General features: G+C 42.6%; 1 protein-coding gene across 1 annotated transcript; it reads right to left on the bottom strand.

The window, feature by feature from the left end:
* Positions 1-1,438: 1,438 nt before the first annotated feature.
* UNC93A (unc-93 homolog A) lies at positions 1,439-18,784 on the bottom strand. The gene is made up of 8 exons (XM_087775937.1): positions 18,588-18,784; positions 17,860-18,041; positions 16,840-17,069; positions 13,811-13,936; positions 10,701-10,918; positions 9,424-9,559; positions 7,098-7,229; positions 1,439-1,901 (listed from the first exon to the last, which is right to left on the bottom strand). Exons 1-8 carry the CDS (start codon positions 18,672-18,674, stop codon positions 1,636-1,638), a joined length of 1,377 nt encoding a protein of 458 aa, XP_087632063.1. The 5' UTR covers positions 18,675-18,784; the 3' UTR covers positions 1,439-1,635.
* Between the last annotated feature and the right edge of the window lie 744 nt (positions 18,785-19,528).

Genomic DNA, 19,528 nt, shown 5'->3' with positions numbered 1-19,528 from the left:
TGTTATCAAGGTGAAATCAAGTTTCTGTATCAGATGGAAGCAGGGCAGGGTGAGAATCAGCAGCAGCTTAGCAAATCCATTTGTAATCTCTGGGCAGCTGGGAGGCCGTTAGAATTCTTCAGTCACAATAGTTTTGCCATTTGTATTTCCAACAGAGAGATTAACAGAATGCCTTTGAGCTGACAGGGCAAAAGCACAAGAGAAAGGTGGATCTGTGAGGGAGCCCACCTGTCTCCTTCTTTTCTGCAGGACATAATGAACTCTACTTAATTGTATAAAACCTGGAAAAGAAGCTTATCATATGAAAAGCCATGAAGCAACACAAGTGAAGTCTGGAGGGGAGTCCAGGTGCTTGGGAGCAAGAAATGTTAGAGAGAGAGTAAAGTAGCATGAAAGGTACTGTTATTTAAAAGCCCTAACAATTTGGGGATTTTTTTCCACATAAATTGTATTATTGATTTCTGTCATGTTGTCACACCATATGGTGCCTCATCCTCCTGTTATGGTTAATAACTGAGAAGAAGTAGTTTCAAATGTTAGCTCCGTGGCATGCAGCAACTTCACTAGCCATGTAGTTTATTTCCAGGGGCAGGACTAATCTTGGAGATGAGCAGCATTTGTCCTCAATGATGTATTTTATGCTGTCTGCCTCACACAGAGTTATCTGATCATAGTGTCATTACCAGTAATGATCATGATATCTGTACAGTGCTTTCTGATCAAGATGTAGGGACACTGCCCAGTAATTGCACTGTAGCACTCTTCTCCTTGCAGTAAAACCACAAAAATTCAAATCTGGAAACAATATAGTGTGTATAAAACTAAAAAGAAGTTGAAATGAAATGAGGGCAATCCTCATCTGAGTTACTGCTAAATGCATATAGGTCTCAAGGAGATATCACAGCACAGGCCCATCCTCCTTTTCTCCTGCTCACTCTATGACTTGCACTGTTATCTGCATCCTCGGCATGGCTGGGTTCCCCAAGTAACATGCCCTGGCTGCTTATCTTGAAAAAGCTCTGTCTGTGGATGGGGAAGTGGGGACAGTTCACCGTGACTGAAGGATTTGGTCATGCAGAAGGCATCTGTTTTGTGAGAAAGCTGCTGTAAGTGGTGAGGGAAAAACTGGAAACAGAAAAACCAAAAGGGAAAGAGCACTGGGGCAGAGGGATGACATGGGCAGAAACACAGTTGTCTGCTGACCTAAGACAGGTTGGTGGACTCAGCAGTTAGCAGATTTTGTGGTGTTCAGATATGAACTGTAGATATAGCCAGTTTATAACTTGATGTGGGCTTTTCAGTTTTGATTGTAAAGCTATGGTACTAGGTCTGATCCACAGATACAAAAATGTGAGGACTTTAAGAGTCTTGTTTGCATTTATTAAGACTTTATTAATTAAAAAAGAGAAAACATATAGTTCATCATCTGTACGAAAGGGTGAAGTCAGATAATCTTCACTTATAAAGCTGAGATGTCAAAAGAGACTTTTACTCCTAAGACATTTGCATTATACTGGTCTTGAAATCTGTTCCTTTACCCCCTTTCTGGAGACAGTACATGCTGGAACACCCTTGGAGACATGCCTTTAGGAGCCGGCCAGTTTGCTTTGCCTCCATCACTCTGACCCTGTTGGGTTACATGTATGTTTCCTGGGTGAGGGGTCCTACATTTTCCTTCTTTGTAGTCGTAGGGGTCCCAGGGGAGCTCTTAGCTTCGAGGTATTCAACCACTCCGTATGTCACCATAGACAACACAAGGACAGACAATAAAATGTACAGTTTGATGTAGACTTGCAATTTGGTGCTATAACCAAAGGCAATGACAAATCCACATGATTCCCAGAGACGGTAATTGGCAAAGGCAGCCTCCTTGTGTTTCTCAAATAAAATGCCATAGAGTCCTAGAAGGAAGGAGAGACACGGCTTGTGAAGTCTGAAACCATGTATTTTCTGCAAAGTGAATAAATAAACCACAATGGGCAAGATAGACCCTCCTTCATAAATGCCAGAGAAGGGAAAATACAAGCTGTTTTAAAACATTTTTGCACTCACGTGGATTGTTATAAGTGAAATAACAGAGAAAAAATGACAACATAGAGAATATCAGAGAAAAAGGGAAAGAAAACGGGAGGAAAGAAGAAAGGATGGGTTCTATTGAAGTGAGATGGCACAAAGTTTATTTTTCAAATTTTCAGCCACAAAAGGGAAGGTTCTTGCACTGACAAGTAAGGAGGAAGAGCAGATGGCCAGGAATGGCCCTTGACACTGTAGAGTCTCCATGTGTAACTATTGGTAAGGTTATACCAAGTCCTTACAGGCTTTCAAAGAACAGGCAGTTTTGTCTAGGGACATGGTCCTTAAGGACCACGATGCTCTTTCAGTGTGGGGTAGAAAGGATCAAAGAACCATAGGGACCTCCCTGCTGCCATCCTTCACCACTTTTGTGGGGAACCTGCATGGACTCTGCATGCACTATCTACCTGTTCTTCAAACCATTTCTTTCAGCCGCCTAAGGCATGGGACTGTTCATGTGAAATGCATGGGAAGCTCCCACTGAGTTCAGTCAGCTGCACATCCACAACTGTGAGTCAGGGAGGGTTTCCCAGCCTCCAGGTCTGACTGGCTGGGCGCACAGGGAAGGGGACAGAGCTTGCTTTTCTCCGGGTGCTGAGCTAGCATCAGTGGTGATAAAGAAGCAGGTGTTTCCACTGGCTCAGCTGTGGTGTGCAGGGAGGGAAGGGGAGGAATATCATGAACCCTGACTCTTCTCATCCACTTCTCTAACAACACATCTGTTCGAAATATGCACGTTCAGCCCAAAGGCACAGAGGAGTACTCTAGAAGTCTGGGTAGGCTCAACTAACCCTTCAGTTTTGTTAAGAAAGGGGAGACATCATCTGTATGTAAAAATTCACTGCTTCCTGATGACTATAAGAGGACATTTACCGAGTGATTCAATTTAGCCATGATGGAAAACCTGGACAAGCGCATCACAAGATGTACTTAGTTCATTAAGCTGCCCAAGTGTAGTGTAGTGTGAATTATTTGATAATCCTTCATAGTTTTGCCTAATAAATGAACAAGTACAAGTTGTTCATGTAACTTTGCTGATATGCCCTGTGTTATCTTCCGAAAAGGGATTAGTGAGGAGAGTTTAATATAGGAAGGTTTCTGATATGTAAAGATTCTGGCTTTCAGATAGTACCTGTTTTCCCTTGCTATTTTGAAGCCTTCTTTTTTGATCAAAACAATGGGAGAATTGAGTGGGGTCTAGTCCAAGGTTCAGCTATAGGAAAGGCTGACTTGGCAGGGAAGTTCTCGTTTCTGAGATGCATATATGGTATCAGCTAGCAGTTACACAGGAGCACAATGGTGGTTTTGCCTCAGACCTAAACATTTGTCCTTATCACACACACTGTCGAGTGCAATGTGGCGCAAGTTGCCTGGCTGGAGCTTTAGCAGGACCTGCCGGGCTGGCTGAGTGGAGAGGCTGCTAGCTCTGAATTCTCGCAGCTCACTTCGTGCAAATTATCCTCCCTGTTTACCACTGCCTGTTTTCCCACTCCTTCCCCTGGTACTAGTAGGCATGGGTATATAACAGGACTGCTGGAAATCATTTGAGTTCAGGTTTATAAACTTTCCAGACTGATTCGTATCTTTTCTAAAGACGGACGTCAGCCTGGAAAGAACTTCATTTTACTGTAGTCTACCCGGTAGCTCTGTGCTACACAGTTGTTATGCCCCAAGTGCAGTTATTGCCAGGGGGTAATAATAGCATCTGTGTTCAGGTTAGATAAGAGAGGGCACTACACACTCTGAAATGAAGCAGCTTTCACTGGAAGTAAATGAGAGTGCCCACAGATGCACACAAACATGTTAGGAAACCTTTATAAGACAAAGCGACTCATCTACTGTGAGCCTATATATCCTCTAGGGGGAACTCCAGTATTAACTATCCACAGCAGGCCAACGTAAGCCATCTTCAATTACCATAAAATGCCTTAAGTATGCAGCACAATGCCATTGTATTTATTCAGTGGTTAATCTACTGAGGCCCAAGCAGCAGTCATGGGAACTTGCCAAAAGAAGGACCACAGACCTCAGTCCCCAATGCTGTTTTAGAGGTCTTCTCTCACCTCGTAGCCTTTGGTGCTGGGAATTTCTTATGGGATGTATATCTGTATAAAGCTGATGAAGGGGAGAAGAGATTTAGTCCTAAATGGGCATGTCAAACTGAAGATCCTGTTCTGGGATGCAGCAATATGGCGTAAGGTCACTGCACCTCTCTGTTAAGGTTTCATGTCATCACTTGATGTTTCAGAGTGACAATGTGACAAAGCAAACTCTGTATAATTTTATAACTGGGAGCTATGGAACAGCTGAAGACAAAAAAAAGATACTGTGCAAGCATAAGGAACATTTCTTTTTTTCCCAGCTAACACAAACGTGACAGTTTCACAAGTATCCTGCAGGAATCTGGGAATGGAGATGACCTGTTACAGTGCTGTTATAGAGGTCAGTCTTGTCACACCACTGCAGAGCTCACTCACCATTGAGTAAGCACAAAACTTTGTCCACCATCTGTGCCTCATCCGGGGTTGGGAACTGCGGCCACTTCCCAGCCTCCTTCTCTGACACTTAGGTCCTCTGTACTTACCCGTTTTCCTAACAAGGGCACCAGGTGCCTCTTCATCAGGCATGCAGGGACCTTTCTGAGGAGATGTCTTTCTCAAAAGACATCTCAAATGTATACAAATGCCTGAAGAGGATGGAGCCGTGGTCTTTTCAGTGGTGTCCAGTGACAGGACAAGGAGCGAGTGGCACAAGCTGGAGGAGGTTCACAAACACAGGAGGTTCCCGCTGGACATCAGGAAACACTTTTTTTACTGTGAGGGTGACTGAATACTGGCACAGATTTCCCAGAGAGGGTGTGGAGTCTCCCTCCCTGGAGATATTCCAAAGCTGACTGGACATGGTCCTGGGTAGCTGAATTTGGGTGGCCCTGCTTGAGCAGGGGGGTTGGACAAGGTGACTTCCAGAGGTCCCTTCCAACCTCAACCCTTCTGTGATTCTGAAAGAAGCCAAGTGTCTGAGGGCAAGGCTTTCTGGAAAAGAGAGAAGCAAGAAAAAGGATACGTCCTTTATCGCAGTGGGAGACTAAGATATGGCTCTCAAGAGTGTTGGGAAGGAGCCTGATGAACAGTCAGGAAGACTGTGGCTGAAGAAGCAGGAAGTGAATGAACAGCTTTACTTCAGAGAGAGCAAATCCTCACTGATGTTGTCCTTCCATGAACCTGAATAATGAGAGCACTGATATAAAATTGTACCAAGGGCACAAGGCTGTGGATTGGGATGAGAGAAGATGAGAGGGTGTCGCTTTATGTATGTACTAGCTCTCTCTCCTCTGAGGTATATGAGCTGGAGCTGCTGGAGGGGCAGAGAAGTCTGGCTGGTCACTTCCTTGTGTGTAGAGGGGGGACGCTACAAGTACTGGAAAGGAGATCGCTGTTAGTGCCAGGCAGAGGATTGTGGTGTTTTCCCTTTGGCTCTCTAGGAGGAACATGACAATTTATTTAGTGGGTGAAATCATCTAAGCTACTGAAGCACCCAGAGGGACCAGAGAGAGAGAGGCCGAGACACATAACCTGACGTGGGTCCAGATGAGTTAGTTCTGTCACATGCGTATTCCTATGGCATCTGCCAAATATGAATTTGAGAGAGAGGAAAACAATATTCATGAAATAAGAGGGAAAATATGGGAGCAGATGGGAGAGCATGTAACTGTCTTACCGACACAGGCTATGGCATTGATTTAAAAAGAGTGTGACTGACAGTGATTAGCAGACTTTACTTCAAGTCATCACAGACTATAGCTTTTTCTTGCCCTCTCCAGCACTTTAGATCCTGTCTGTAGTCACTATAAGAGAACTTCCTCTAGTTTTGGTTGAGGGATAAGTTTAAATAATCCCTTACAGAAGTCGGTTTATATCAGCTCATTATCTGAACTGTCAGTACATAATAATTGCACTGTATCACAAAGCAGCAGAACATAAAAGATCATAGAACCAACCATAATGTATCAGATAAGAAGTCCAAGGGTATACTTCCAGTAACAGACTCCTAGGATAAGACTGTAAGAAATGAGGCAAGTATACAGTGGTTTTTCTCCCCCAATGCCCTCCTGACTCTGGCAACGAAAGACATAGGGACTTTCTGAGTTGGAGATTTCCTCTGGACCATCAGGCTTTAATGGCCCCCAAGAACATTTTCACCTGAAATGATATAATTCCAGCTTAAAAACATTTACATTTTTGGCAATGAATTCCATACTTTGATTATGCATTGTGTGAAAAAAGCATTTCTTTTGATTTCTATAAAGCCTGCTGCCTGATAACTTCATTTGGTGGCACTAGCTATTAAGACAAACAGTGAATTTCTAATCACCTTCTCCATACTCTTCATGATCTTACTGACTGCTCTCCTTACTTATCACTTGTCCAGGCTAAAGTGTTCTAGTTTGTTAGTCTTCCTTCAAGTGGAAGTCTCCCATGACTCTGCTCCTTTTTATTGCGTTCTTATGCCTTATCGTATTCGATTATGATTTTTGAAATGAAGCAAATCAGAACTGCATGGATTTACTTGGTTGCATAATGTTGCTCTCTGTGGTTTTCTCCTTCAATTTTTTTCTAATAACTCCTAACAGCCAATTTGCTTCTTCTTTTGTTGCTGAGCTTTGAGTTGATTTTTTATCCAGAGTGCTCTCCTTTATTGCAAAAGACAGACTAAATGTATCATTCTTCTGAGTTTTCTAATTTTCTTTGAAATACTTATACTCCTCCAGAAGATTTATTCTGAATATCCATTATCATCTTCTGCAGTGTTCTTCTCTCTTCATCTTGGAAAAAATTGTTTAATGAGTATTTTACTTTGTTATTCCCAACTTGTTCTTATTTATTCTACTTTCCAATGAGCTAACGTATTTCTTTTAGATGCTTTCTTAAACCTATTATGATGTTTATGCACGTGTTGTTTTATAAATACAAACATGCAGATTTTTCTATCTCAAGAAAATTCATTTCATTGTCACCAGGACTTACCATTCGTTTGTGTCTGCCAAATGGCATCAGATAGGCCCCAAAGAGCAGGGAATACGAAAAACACAGCAAGCTGCTTAGGATGAGGTTTCCACAGCAGTAGTGCTATTATACAGGCGGTGTTTGTAACTGTGGCTGTTGATTTAGAAAGAAAGAAGAGAAATATAAATCCTATTACAAACAGGACAGATAGCGGTAGATAACACTTTCAAATTCTTCCCCCAACTAGAGCACAAGGCAATCTTAAAATCTTTCTGGTTCATTGAGATTTGCGCTGACTGAGTTGATATCACATGAAATACAAGACAATGCAATCCTTTGGCAGGCTTCAATTAATAATTCTGAGCAGTGTCCTGAGCTGAGAGATCCTTGGCGCTGATACAGCTGTTAGCCCAAAGGACAAGAACTGCCACTGAGTAGGAGAAGGGGCTGCTGAAAGACTTGCAGTCATCATGTGAGGCCTGTGGGAAGGGGGAGGAAGCACCCTTCTGCTCTCCTTACCTAGTCCTTAAACGCAGGTTTCCTTTCAGGGCCAGAAATAGTTAAGGATATCTATAGGGTCTGGTGACTTTTTATCTTTCTTTTTAAAAGCAGAATGTAAACGAGTCACCGATTCCTCCACAGGAACACCTTTACAGGCTGAGTACAAAGACCATTCGACAGAACTGAGAGGTTCAGAGGTCTTGCATTACTAACACTCTGGGGGTGTTTTATTATTTTTATATGGATTTTTTTAAAATCTAAAATTATTTTCATAGAGTGAGACATACACCTAGGACAGACATGTACAGAAGAATCTCTGAACTAGTGACCGTAGCATAAAGGACTCTAAATTTCTTCTTCCTTGCCCAGGTTTAAAATTTCCTGTGGAGGAAATGCCACAGGATGGCAGGAATGTCCAGATGCACATTGACTCAGTCAGTGACGTTTCTAATAATACAGGTTACTGTGTAGTGGAAGTAAGGTATCAGTGCACTTCAGTATGAATACCTTAGTGGATATAGGGACACAAATGAAATATTTCTCGGTATTTTTCTGCCTGCATTACTCTGTTACTCATTGGAACAGTGTTTTCTAGAAAGTAAGATGTTCTTAAATATACAAAACTCTTCTCATGCCAGCCTGAAAATTACTGACCCGTACAGAGGCCCTCAAGTTATTTTAGGCTCACACACTGGCATATGACTCTTCCTTTTATTTTTCTCTCTATAGAGCAAGTAGTGAAAAGAACGCCAGGCCAAACTTTAAAAAATTTCCTGAAATTCATAGACTGGTTGCTTAAATTCTAAGTTCACCATCCCCTGGGACTCAAATCAATGTATCTCACGAGGTTCGCAGTTGCTTTCACTCCATAAAAGTAAGGAGGTTTCACCCCAATGGAGAAATCCTTCTCAGGTATAGTGTAGGCCTCAACATCTGTGTTGTGAGATTGTTTATCACTGGTTGCATTAGAGCTGTGAAGCATCAAAGCTGTAGGGCACTTTCTGAGTAGACAGCGCCCTCAAAAGCAAGGTGAACTACACCACCAGCAAAGTGATGTAAGCCAATGACCTCAATACAGTGGTTAACTGTGCTGCCTCTCTTCTCATGAATGATGTTTGCCTCCAGGTTGACTTTGGTTTTAATTGATAGATGACAGCGAGCTCTCCCTTTATAGTGCATGTAAAGGGGATGTGCTGCTTTTGGCTGGGATAGAGTTAATTTTCTTCATAGTAGCTAGTATGGGGCTATGTTTTGGATTTGTGCTGGAAACAGTGTTGATAATACAGGGATGTTTTAGTTACTGCTGAGCAGTGCTTACACAGAGTCAAGGCCTTTTCTGCTTCTCACACCACCCCACCAGCGAGCAGGCTGGGGGTGCACAAGAAATTGGGAGGGGACACAGCTGGGACAGCTGACCCCAAATGACCAAAGGGATAGTCCACACCATATGACGTCATGCTCAGCATATAAAGCTGGGGGAAGAAGAAGAAAGTGGGGGACACTTGGAGTGATGGCGTTTGTCTTCCCAAATAATCATTATGAGTGATGGAGGCCTGCTTTCCTGGAGATGGCTGAACACCTGCCTGCCAATAGTTGTAGTGAATGAATTTCTTCTTTTGGTTTGCTTGCGTGTGTGGCTTTTGCTTTACCTGTTAAACTCTCTTTATCTCAACCCATGAGTTTTCTCACTTTTACCCTTTCAAATCTCTCCCCAACCCACCAGGGGGGAGTGAGCGAGTGGCTGTGTGGTGCTGAGTTGGTGGCTGGGGTTAAACCACAACAAGGGGGAGCACTGGATTTGATATATTACATGAGGTGATCAGTCCTTCAGGTGACCTTTACATACCTAATGCAAACAGAAATTTTCTACCCGTGAACTGAGAGATCTTTCCAAACAGCAGAGAGCAGAGGGAATTTACAGCTGAAAAGCAGATCATCACATAACCAACGTAATGTATCCCCAGGGCACAGGTCACATACGTCTGGAAGAGAAGAGATAGTGGTGACACGTTTTCTTCAGTGAAAATATGCAGGTAAGGTTCAAGGGTCTTAGCCCGGAGTATTTGGTAAATAGCCAGCATGGATGAAATCAAAGGAGCACAGCTGCAGAGTTTGCTGACAAGTCCCTGGCGTATTGATATAGTTGGCCTTCAGCAGTGATATTGCTACCTCAGTTCCCTGTCAGACTGATGCCATGCAAACAGAGCAGTAACAAGCAGGAGAAGAAACTGGAGCACTGCTCACTATGCAAATAAAACTCCTGGAAGTGGTGTTAGGAATTTTCTGCCCTTCCCTTCTTAGCCCAAGAGATGAAAATTGACAGTCGCCACTGTGGTCATCACAGAGCAGCTCCCAAGAAATGAAGAGGACCTCACCTATAAGAGTGTGCAGCCAATGGAGATGGCCATGGAGTGAATCCATTCAAACACAGCAGCAAGTGCACTCTTCCGTCTGCTTATATGCAAGGTTTGAAAGCTTAAGTGTCAAATAAGCAGCTCAAGAAGTTTGCCCCCTTTCTTTGGAGGCTTTCTCAATGAATGTCTGGAGAACATGCCTGCTGTGGGTCTAGGTTTGTAGAGGAACTGGAGGAGCAGAGGTGGTTTTGATCATTTCAGTCTGTCAGGGTTTGGACCTGTTGCACTAGTGACTGGTGAGGGCTTTCAGCCAGCCACGTTGAGGGTTTGCCCTCTTACCGTAAATGTTCTCAGAATAAAATATGTGGTAAGTATGCTGACTTGCACTTACACAAACTCTAGGGAAACCAGAAGGAAGGAAGATATAAAAGCTTTGCAGACTTCTGGCTTTTCTCCCAGTTTGTTATTTACAACAAGCTGAAGAGTTTGAACCTGTAGCTCTCTGCTGTGGCCTCCACTGGTGAGTTAAGCTCTCTATAGCGTTCTTTTTAAGGCTGTTCCAAGGGACATATTTACTGCTGGCCTCTCCTGTTTGAAGATGTCACTCAGAGTTCATTCAAGTAGAAGTAAGCAGTAATTTAGCAAGCCACAAATCACCACTGAAAACATCTTCATTTAACAAGTAAACATAGATCAGATGCAATAGTAAGACACAAAGGCACAAAAACCAATCAATCAGGCAGAAATAGATTTTCATTGTCATCCACACCTTTGTGTAGTCACCAGAAAGAAATCCCTGTTCAAACCCACTGTACATTGTCAGAGGGATTAGAAGACACTGTCTTTTATCTTTAAGATGCTGGAAAGTTGCTAGGAACGTAGACCAAAAGGATGGTGTCTTTAGTATTTCTTTCTTGGTCTCTGCTTGGTCAGGTTTGATCTGGTCCAGAAATATAGCAATCAGCAGCACAGCTAGCACACCACTAGCTGCAAAAACAAAACAAAAAGTTCATGAAAAAATGAGGAATGCTGGAAGAATGATGGGAAGTCGCTTGCTGCTGTTATTGTTCTGACTTCGAGCTTAGCTCTCTGTGGGATGTTTTGGCAGATGCCTCTGATTCCACTGCAGTGTAAAGGCCATTTCTGTGTAAACAAGAAGGCCTGATCTACATTCACATCTTCTGCATACAGCTGCGTACCTCACAGATCCCCTCAGCTTAACTGTGCCTGGCCTGCTGTGACAGCCGCCGGGCCTGCTGTGACAGCCGCCGGGCCAGCTGCGTGGCCGCAGAGGGTGATCGCTCACCCTTCCAGGGCAAGCCAGGGGTCTCGGGGACAGGGAGCTGGCCAGAAACAGCTCCCTCGGGAGCTATCAAAAGACTTTAGATCAACACGAGAGAGGAATATTCACTTCCAGTGCCAAGGTTTTCATGGCTAGGAGGGATCTTCCTCCAAATACATGGAAAGAAAAATAAAGCGCTAGAAGTAGAACTGCTGTCTTGGATCCCAGTATATGTTGCTTTTTTTTTTTTTTTTTGTCAGCTCAGAGCCATGCTTTGAATACAGAATATGTGCTATTTTAAAGATGATAGTGAGCAACTCTGGGTGACTTGAAAAAGATGTAAGTTACAGCTTTGAACTTATAATTTCACAGCAGAAGCAGCATATGAAAGAATAGATGGGGTAGTTAATCAGAAAATGATCATGTATGTGTCGGTGTAGGTTTGTTGCTCGTGGAGTGAATCAATACAATTTTTTTCATGTTATCAGGAAGATAGCTGTGGCTCATAATATACATGAAGCAGCCACAGATTCAGAACTGATTGCTTCGTTTCAGATGCAAGGCATGATTAGGTTTCCTCTCTTACTTATGCTGACTAGAAATCCATCCATGAAAAAAAGTAGAGTTCAGAGTAAGAGGAGAACCAGGCACCTCTTCCCATCCACTTTGTCTGTTTAATGTGCTCCTGTGTTACTGTGTATGGGCCTGCTCTTTTCTGTGAACTTTCAATGTCCAAATATATTAGCAGATTTACAGTGAATTGCAATCAATTTTTTATTGCTTATTATTTCTCATCCATGTCTCCTAGAATGAAATTGTGTTCTCCAGTGTCCTGGTTCTCCACTGTGGCTGAGCTGTAAACCCTTCACAATGTAAGTCATATTGTCAGTTCTGCCAGGCTGTTTATTAGTGCTTATGGGCTGACTGCAGAACTTATATGGGTGAGAGCAGGACATCCACATTTACAGGACAAATATTCTAACAAATATGTCAAATGAATCAAGAGCAATTACAGGAGATAATAAACTGCATGGCTTAACAGTGGTTGGTATGATCATAAATAGAAGCATCCACAGTCCTTGAGAAAACTAAACAACAAAAGACTTCTCCATTATTGCTCCACCCAAGCTGGGCAAAATATGCATTCAGCAACCAAATAGAGGAGACATTTTTAAAATGTCTGTGAATGAAATATTTAGCTATTTGGTTTCCCTCGAGGTAGGAAAAGACATATCTTTTATTAAGACCTTAAAAGAAAAATGAAACCCTACTGGCGCCGGGTCAGTAGACAGCAGGGTTGCATTCATTTTGCATGAGCAAAGCCTAAGGGAGTGCTGTATATGTTAGTCATCAAATTTAAATTTAAACTTGTGAGCCAAAGCTGCCTTTAGCAGAAACGCATCAGCTCCAGCACGCTCTGGAAGGGAAGTGGGGGGATATTCTTTGCATTTTCTCACCAATTAGGAATGGAGGTTGGGGAAGGAGGGAGGGTTTGCTGTGATGCGCTTGTCTGGTGAGGGCTGGCTCTGACCAGATCACATACTCTCTGTTTGAGCATATGACAAATTCCATGCATCTGTCTCAGCATAGAGAGTATATCTATGTGGAGAGACCGCAAAGGTATTTTAACAGAGCTAAGGTGACATATTGCCTTGCCAGATACTTCCCCTTTATCCAGAGAAGAACTTGTTTTGAGCCAGATACTTTTTGAACTTTCCTCAGTGCATATCTATTTTTGTCTTTCTGGCTTTTGATGTCATCAGCCTTCCCTGTCTTTGATTCCTTTCTAGCCTTATGCAAGAAAGGTCTATAGCAGCTGTAGTTACTAAATGGGAGACATGCCAATTTGCCTAGTGCTTCTCTTTATTTTCGTCTTTCACACTAAGGTATTATAATTCAAGAATCACAGCTGAGAATTGACTGAAGTTGTAAAATCTCAGCAGGGATCCAAAAACCTCTCCCCAAATGATTGCATGTTCTGGGAGCCGTGGTTCAGGTCCACCTCTAATTACAGTGTAGTTCTTGTGCTGAAGCTGTTTTACATGTGGTAGGACACCAGCCAGTTCCGACAGGCGTCCCCAGATGACTAGAAGTTGGTGAGTTCAGGTACCACTAGCTGGGCCGCTTTTAGCATCTTGGACCTCTGCATTCATATATAAATCTGCCCAAGGCCATCAGTAACTACTTCGCTATTGCTGATCCTGAAGATAGTGAATTTAAAACTATCATCTCATGCATAACTGGATAAGCTGCTGCAATCCTCTAATTGCAATGTGGGCATGCTTTTGATTCTAGTCTGTAGAGCAACGCTGACTTTGGGGGAAACAGTGGGGTCACCATACTGGGGTTCAGCTTTATTCCAGGTGAAAAGTGTAAAGAATGTCTTGCTCCTTTAGACAAAAATGATACGGCACTGGCACAAAGCATTTGAAACTGTTTAGGAAGGAGTTGTTTACAGCTCTCACATATCTTATTTCCATTTAGCAAATTGGGTTGAAGGGGGAAGTTGGAAACTTAATCTGCAAAGTCATGCTAGGTTTCGCAAGTAGTAGGTTCCTCATCAGTGATATTCATTAAAGATTGTGTGGATTACTTACCGGTGTAGATCCCTAGCAGAGTGTAGATTAAGGAGTTGGAGGGTTCTGTTGACCCAGTGGTGTTAGTGGCATCAGTCATGCAGTCATAGGCTCCGCAGCATGCCAGGTTCTCCTCTGAGATTTCCTCTAATTCAGTAAGAACCAAAAGAAAGGCATGACAGGGAAGAGATCAGATGAGTACACACTATATGTAAGGATATAAGGAGAAGGGAATCCAGCACTTGGTGATTTCAAATCCTTCCTGATTAGAGATGTTTAACTTCAGAATCCCTGTTTAACACACAAAAATTTGAATAACAGAAACAGTTGCTCAAGACAGAACACTGAATTGATGGTTACATGGAGACATGGACTAAAGCCAGAAATTGAAATCTGAATCCAAGCTCAATTTGCAGTATTTAAAGTTCCAGTGTGTACCTGTACCTATTAATCATAATACCCCACAAGTCAGGTCCCTCAGTTTACACCGCCACTGAACTGATGGACCTCAGCTCTTACAGCCAGAGCACATTATCCCTCTCCAGGTAATTTCTGTATACATCATAGGAACGGAAACCACCTCGAGACATCTTTCTGTTGTATAAATTCAAATTACGATTACCCACTGAATGCAGTCTTCCAAGAAATCAGCTTTTCCTGGCTTTATTACTTTGTTACTGGCTTTATTACTCTTTGAGAACATACTTGAAACTAGAACAGTTGGGCAGGGTTTGGAGTAAGACCTTTGCTTTGTTCAGTCCCATCAGTGTTGTGCTGGGCATGTGTCAAAGCCACACACGTGCGTGTACTCACACACCCTGTATGTCACCACAACACTGTGCCCGCTTCCTCCAGTACCTTTCCGTAAACAAAAAATACTAACCCAAAGTGTGAGCCTGAATAAGCTATGTAGTGGGGAAGGATGATCAAAAAAACATGCAATTATTTCAGTCCTTTCACTGCAGAATTTGTCATTGGTCCAAGCATAATAAAGGGCAATACAGTGTACGTTGGCTGATTCCTCAAACAGGACTTGATCTGTAATTTTTCAGTTAGGGTTATTGTGTAACTATTTCAGACCCTCAGCAAAATTACCACATGCAAAAGGTGAGTCACACTAAAAAAGTGTGGAAGTGTGTAAAACAAGTTTTTTATCTGTTCATGCATCATCTGAAGATGAAGATGCACATGCAATTAGTGATGTGGAAGCTGCAAGACAGGGTTTGCTCTGTTCCTTTGGAAATAAGGCTGCAATATTGATGAGTGAGAAAGGATGACTTGTAATTTACATTAATTACTGTCTTCTGTTGTAGTATTACCTCATGGTGTAGCTTGCCTTGCTGTGTCTGGATGCAGTGATGCAGGCAGTATGTCAAGTGTACATACGTGTCTGAATTCTATGCATTTTGATTCTGCAGATACATACCGTATCTTTCTGACTGCTCAGTGGAATTATACATTTTAAGTATATGGACAATATGGGTGGATATCTTTGCTGCACTGTCAGAGGAAAGGAAAAGAAGTGAGTGCTTGGAGACCCTTACCCCCCTGCAAGAAGCTCCCTCTAGATTAAAGCTGAGTCTCACTGAGAAGGCACAGTTGGGAAGCTTAGTACGACTGCTCAACACTGTTGTGAAGATACACAAGGCCTTTGGCTTTGAGAGCTGTTCATAGCACACCTCCCAGGAGTACAGCATTGCCTGAAATCCTATGTAACTGATACAAAATAAGAAAAAGTTAGAGTTTCATTAGAATTTAGAGAAGCATCCTCAGGTGTGAAACTAGGGGAGGATTTACAAGATAGAAAGAGTATTTTAATCCTCTTATTAACATCACTTAACATGATGTGTGCTGTGAGGCAGAGGAGAGTAAAATGGTTGCAGTCTGTGCAGACCCCATAGCTGCACCAAAGCCTCTGCCCTGCAAATGAAACCAGAACGGCCATTCCCTCCTGAGACGTTGTGTGGCTCAGTGATCAGGTCAGCAGGGCTCCGTTGCACTTGATACAGTCCTTCAGCATTCCGCTTTGATGGTGTTTCATCTATAGTTGCTTGAGTTTAAAGGAAACATGATTCTCCGTAAGTATCACACCTTGTGACAACTACTGTGCCATAAACCCAAGGATTCAAAGGTTAAAACCTGATGCCAGCTCCCTGACATTTAGGTTTAACTGAAAACCTATTTGAATACCCTCCAGAGGACATACTGTTTAACTGAGCCAGGGAAGAGAAGTAACTTCTTGCTATTCATAGTAGCAGTGTATATGGAAAGCTCTTTCCGTGTCCATCCTGTTCTGACTTTGACAGGATAGGGAATGCACGGGAGACTGCAATGGTAATTACTGTAGCACTTTGAATTTCTAAGGTGGCATCCAAGTATTAATTTATCTTCACAACTGCCCTTTTAGAGCTTACACCAATGACAAGTATGGGAAACAAGGGCAGCACTGTTGAGTGATTTCTTCAAGCTACTTCGGCATCTCCTGTCTGAGCCTGAAATACAGCAGAGGAGCCCTGGCATGCAGACCCCTGCCAACAGCTACTTCTGTTTCTTGACAATTCTGCAAAGCACTCATTTTCAGCAAGCACCAGCATCAGCTTGACTAACCCTGAATGTTTAACAGCAAATTAATCCAATACTGCAAGCTTTGTGAAAAGGCTGCTTCAGTGTTTTGCCTTTTGTTTTAATCCACTTTAAACAGAAGTCAGATGTGAAAGACTGTCACTGCCAGCACCCTATCTATGCTTTACAACACAGGGGTGGATTTCAAAAGGAATTCAGTAGACATCTATTTTTTGCACTAGTTGTCTGAACTCTCTTTATAGCTGATGAAGAGTTGATAGAAAATAGACACTTCCAGAGAGCAATTTAGCCCATCTATTTCAGACATCTACCTTCACATGAGCTAAGTCACATCTAAAGTGTCTATTTCCACTGACTATGAAGGCAATTGAGGGTCACTAGCTCAGCTACAGAAATCTACCTTTTAACTATCTAGAATTAGCTAATGTTTATAGAGACAAGCGCCAAGATTTTTAAATATATTTTACCTTTGTTGGAAGCTTGGCTAAATATCAAGGATGAGATCAGATTTCCCCAGATGCCGGAGGACTGAAATATCAGAAAGAAGACCCCAAAGTATTGGTTGATAATGTCTTTCCCATTTTTTCCTGCTTTCTCAGCATATGAATTGCCAGCAATGGTGAGGTAAGTGCATTTGGCAGACCAGAGTGGTGCTCCTCCTAAGCCCAGGATCACAGAGGTAGGGATTAGTGTGTACCTGCCAAAGAACACTTTATTTAGCATAGTTATCATCCATTAGCATAATAATCATTTGCCCAAAGATCCAGAGGCAAAAATAGACATCAAGGAAATAGATTTATCCTTTGTGTGATTCAATAAATCTACTGCATGGAACCAAGAAAGGGCCAGTCTCATGAAGTTTAGAATGTGCAAGCTCTCCCAGCTGCGTCCAGGGGCTAGGTCTGTGCTCGGCTGGCTAGGTCTGTGCTCATGTGCCCTTGTAACTGAGAATTAAATTGCACCTGTGCTTCAGAAGATGGATCACAACAACTTTCCTCCAAAGAGTTGCATCCCCTGTCACTGGAGAGCAGAGGTAAATTGTTCATCCACCTCCGAAAAGCCAAGGCAGGAGCTGGCCTTCTCCTGTCATCCTCTGCTCCCAGAGCCACTGGCTGGAAGAGAGCCCTCCCTTACCAATCTTTTCAAAAACAGTCCTAAAAGTCATTTGGACTTTAAATGAAACTTCTGATTATTTCTTTTTTCTGAAGGAAAATTTCTGCTACACCCATGAGTTAGAGAAGCAGCTTCAGGTTGGCAAATGGATGCATTCATTCTGGCTTTTTGCACATTTTCACATTTTCACCTCTCTGCTTCACCGGCTACTCAATTTATTTATCCCTGTTTCTTGCAGGTGACACCTTTCACATCCAACTTCCAAATCCGCAACACAGAGATGGAGTAGGAAAGAGAAGAAAAAGAAGAAAGAACTTTACCCTTACTGATTTTGTTCAAACACAATAGACAGGGTTAAAGTATTTAAATTGTACCAGCTAGCATAGAAGTTCCCTAAGGAGAACGCGATGTAGCAGCACATAGAGCCTGCGATGGTCCACTTGCAGCCCAGCTTCTTGATGAGGATTGGAGGGAGGAACATGGATGAGAAGATGAGTGCAGCATAGAGAACACTTAGGGAAGCAACGCCCAGGCCTTCTTCTGAGTGGAGACTGCTCTGCATGGACAAAAACAGCGGCTGAGACAAATTTTGTCACAGGCATGTGTTAGTATGGTGTACAGAGAGTGGCTTCAGGCAGAAATAGAGACATGGAAGCTGGGGCTAGGTATTACTGTCCCCTTTCCCCAAAGCAGCCTGATTATGGATTTATGGTTTTCCAATTATAGCAATTTAGAATCCTTCTAAACAAATCCTTTCCAGAAATGGAATTTGTTTTCCATTTTGCAATACATTATTTTGAGAAAAATCTCAGAGAAATTTAGTTTTCATTCAAACAGCTTTTGTGGACCTAAAGGATACTTGTCTGACACAAGTGTTCAAACTATTTGAGAAGTACTAGAATAAAATATTTAGTAAATGCTATGGATCTGGATGAGGGATACTAACCTGCACCAAGTTGATGCCCTAACCGACCACAAAAAAATATTGTGCATGCCTTCCTCACAGAAACGGTGGAAAGACTGGCTGGTTTCACACAATCAGTTGGCCTGATGCCCTTTCAGGCCAGGTCTTCTGCCAACGAGTGGGAGATGATCCACTTACCTGTAGACTCTGGAGTCCTCCATAAGCAGTGAAGAGAAGTAAAAATCCGAAAGAGATGACCAAAACATTCTTAAGATTCCTTTCCATGTTGATTCATACAAGACAAAGGTCTGCTGGTGCGTAGAGCTGATCCAATTATTCCACGGGATGCTTTGAGTTGGAGAAAAACAGCTTATGTTTTGTTGGAAAAGGTCACTTCTAACTGCATTTGTAGAGGGAAGAGTTGTTAATTATTTGAGGATTGGCCAGTGAACTTTACTTTTTCTGATACTGACAGCTCCTTATGGAGTTGTTACTCATTCACCTGTTGTGACTGAGGCACTAATGAGTGCTCCCAAAGGACCTCTATCAGGTTTTATTAGATAGGTATATAAGTCACTTGCAACACTTGGACCGATCTTAGTATTGCAGTCGTACATTATATGGCTCTCCCCTACCACTAGCACAGAAGAAAAAAATTGCAAGCAGTGAAATGCCTGTCTGGCATAAAGATATATTAATCCATAAAGGGCAAAGACTAAAAGATTGTACTTAAATCTATATTAGGCTTATTGCTTAACTAAGGTTACAAAAGAGTACCAGGAAATGAGATTGTGTTACAGTGTTGTTTGCATACACCAGCTCTATAGCTGTGCAGCATAGCAAACTGAGGCTGCTGGCTGCTTGGCAAGTGGGAGAGCCTTCATCCGTGGTGAACCCCGTGGCTTTGGTGTTTCAAATTTACCAAGTCATACTCATGAAAAATAATTTTCCCCCATCTTTCCGATCAACTCAGAAGCCAAGAAGAAACACGGATTTAGCAGATAAATGAAAAAACAACTTCCCCTCCCCCGTCCCCTGGAAAAAAACACCCTTTGTGGGATGTATCTTACCTTGCCAGTGCTGCCCGGCTCAAGGAGTGAAACGTTTCCCCCTAGCCAGCCCTGCTCTATTTGCCCTTG

Source organism: Nipponia nippon, unplaced genomic scaffold (genome assembly GCF_047370975.1).
Source record: "Nipponia nippon isolate SJK-2023a ecotype South Korea unplaced genomic scaffold, ASM4737097v1 scaffold_4, whole genome shotgun sequence".
Taxonomy (NCBI): domain Eukaryota; kingdom Metazoa; phylum Chordata; class Aves; order Pelecaniformes; family Threskiornithidae; genus Nipponia; species Nipponia nippon.
Note: the sequence above shows the minus strand (reverse complement) of the source record. Positions and strands in the feature narration are given on the sequence as shown.

Coding starts and splice junctions, on each gene's coding strand:
- UNC93A (XM_087775937.1), bottom strand. CDS start 18,674: ATGGAAAGGAATCTTAAGAATGTTTTGGTCATCTCTTTCGGATTTTTA. Junction 13,937..16,839: donor TAGCCAAGCTTCCAACAAAG/GTAAAATATATT, acceptor TTACTGAATTAG/AGGAAATCTCAGAGGAGAAC. Junction 10,919..13,810: donor TCTGCTAGGGATCTACACCG/GTAAGTAATCCA, acceptor TTGTTTTTGCAG/CTAGTGGTGTGCTAGCTGTG.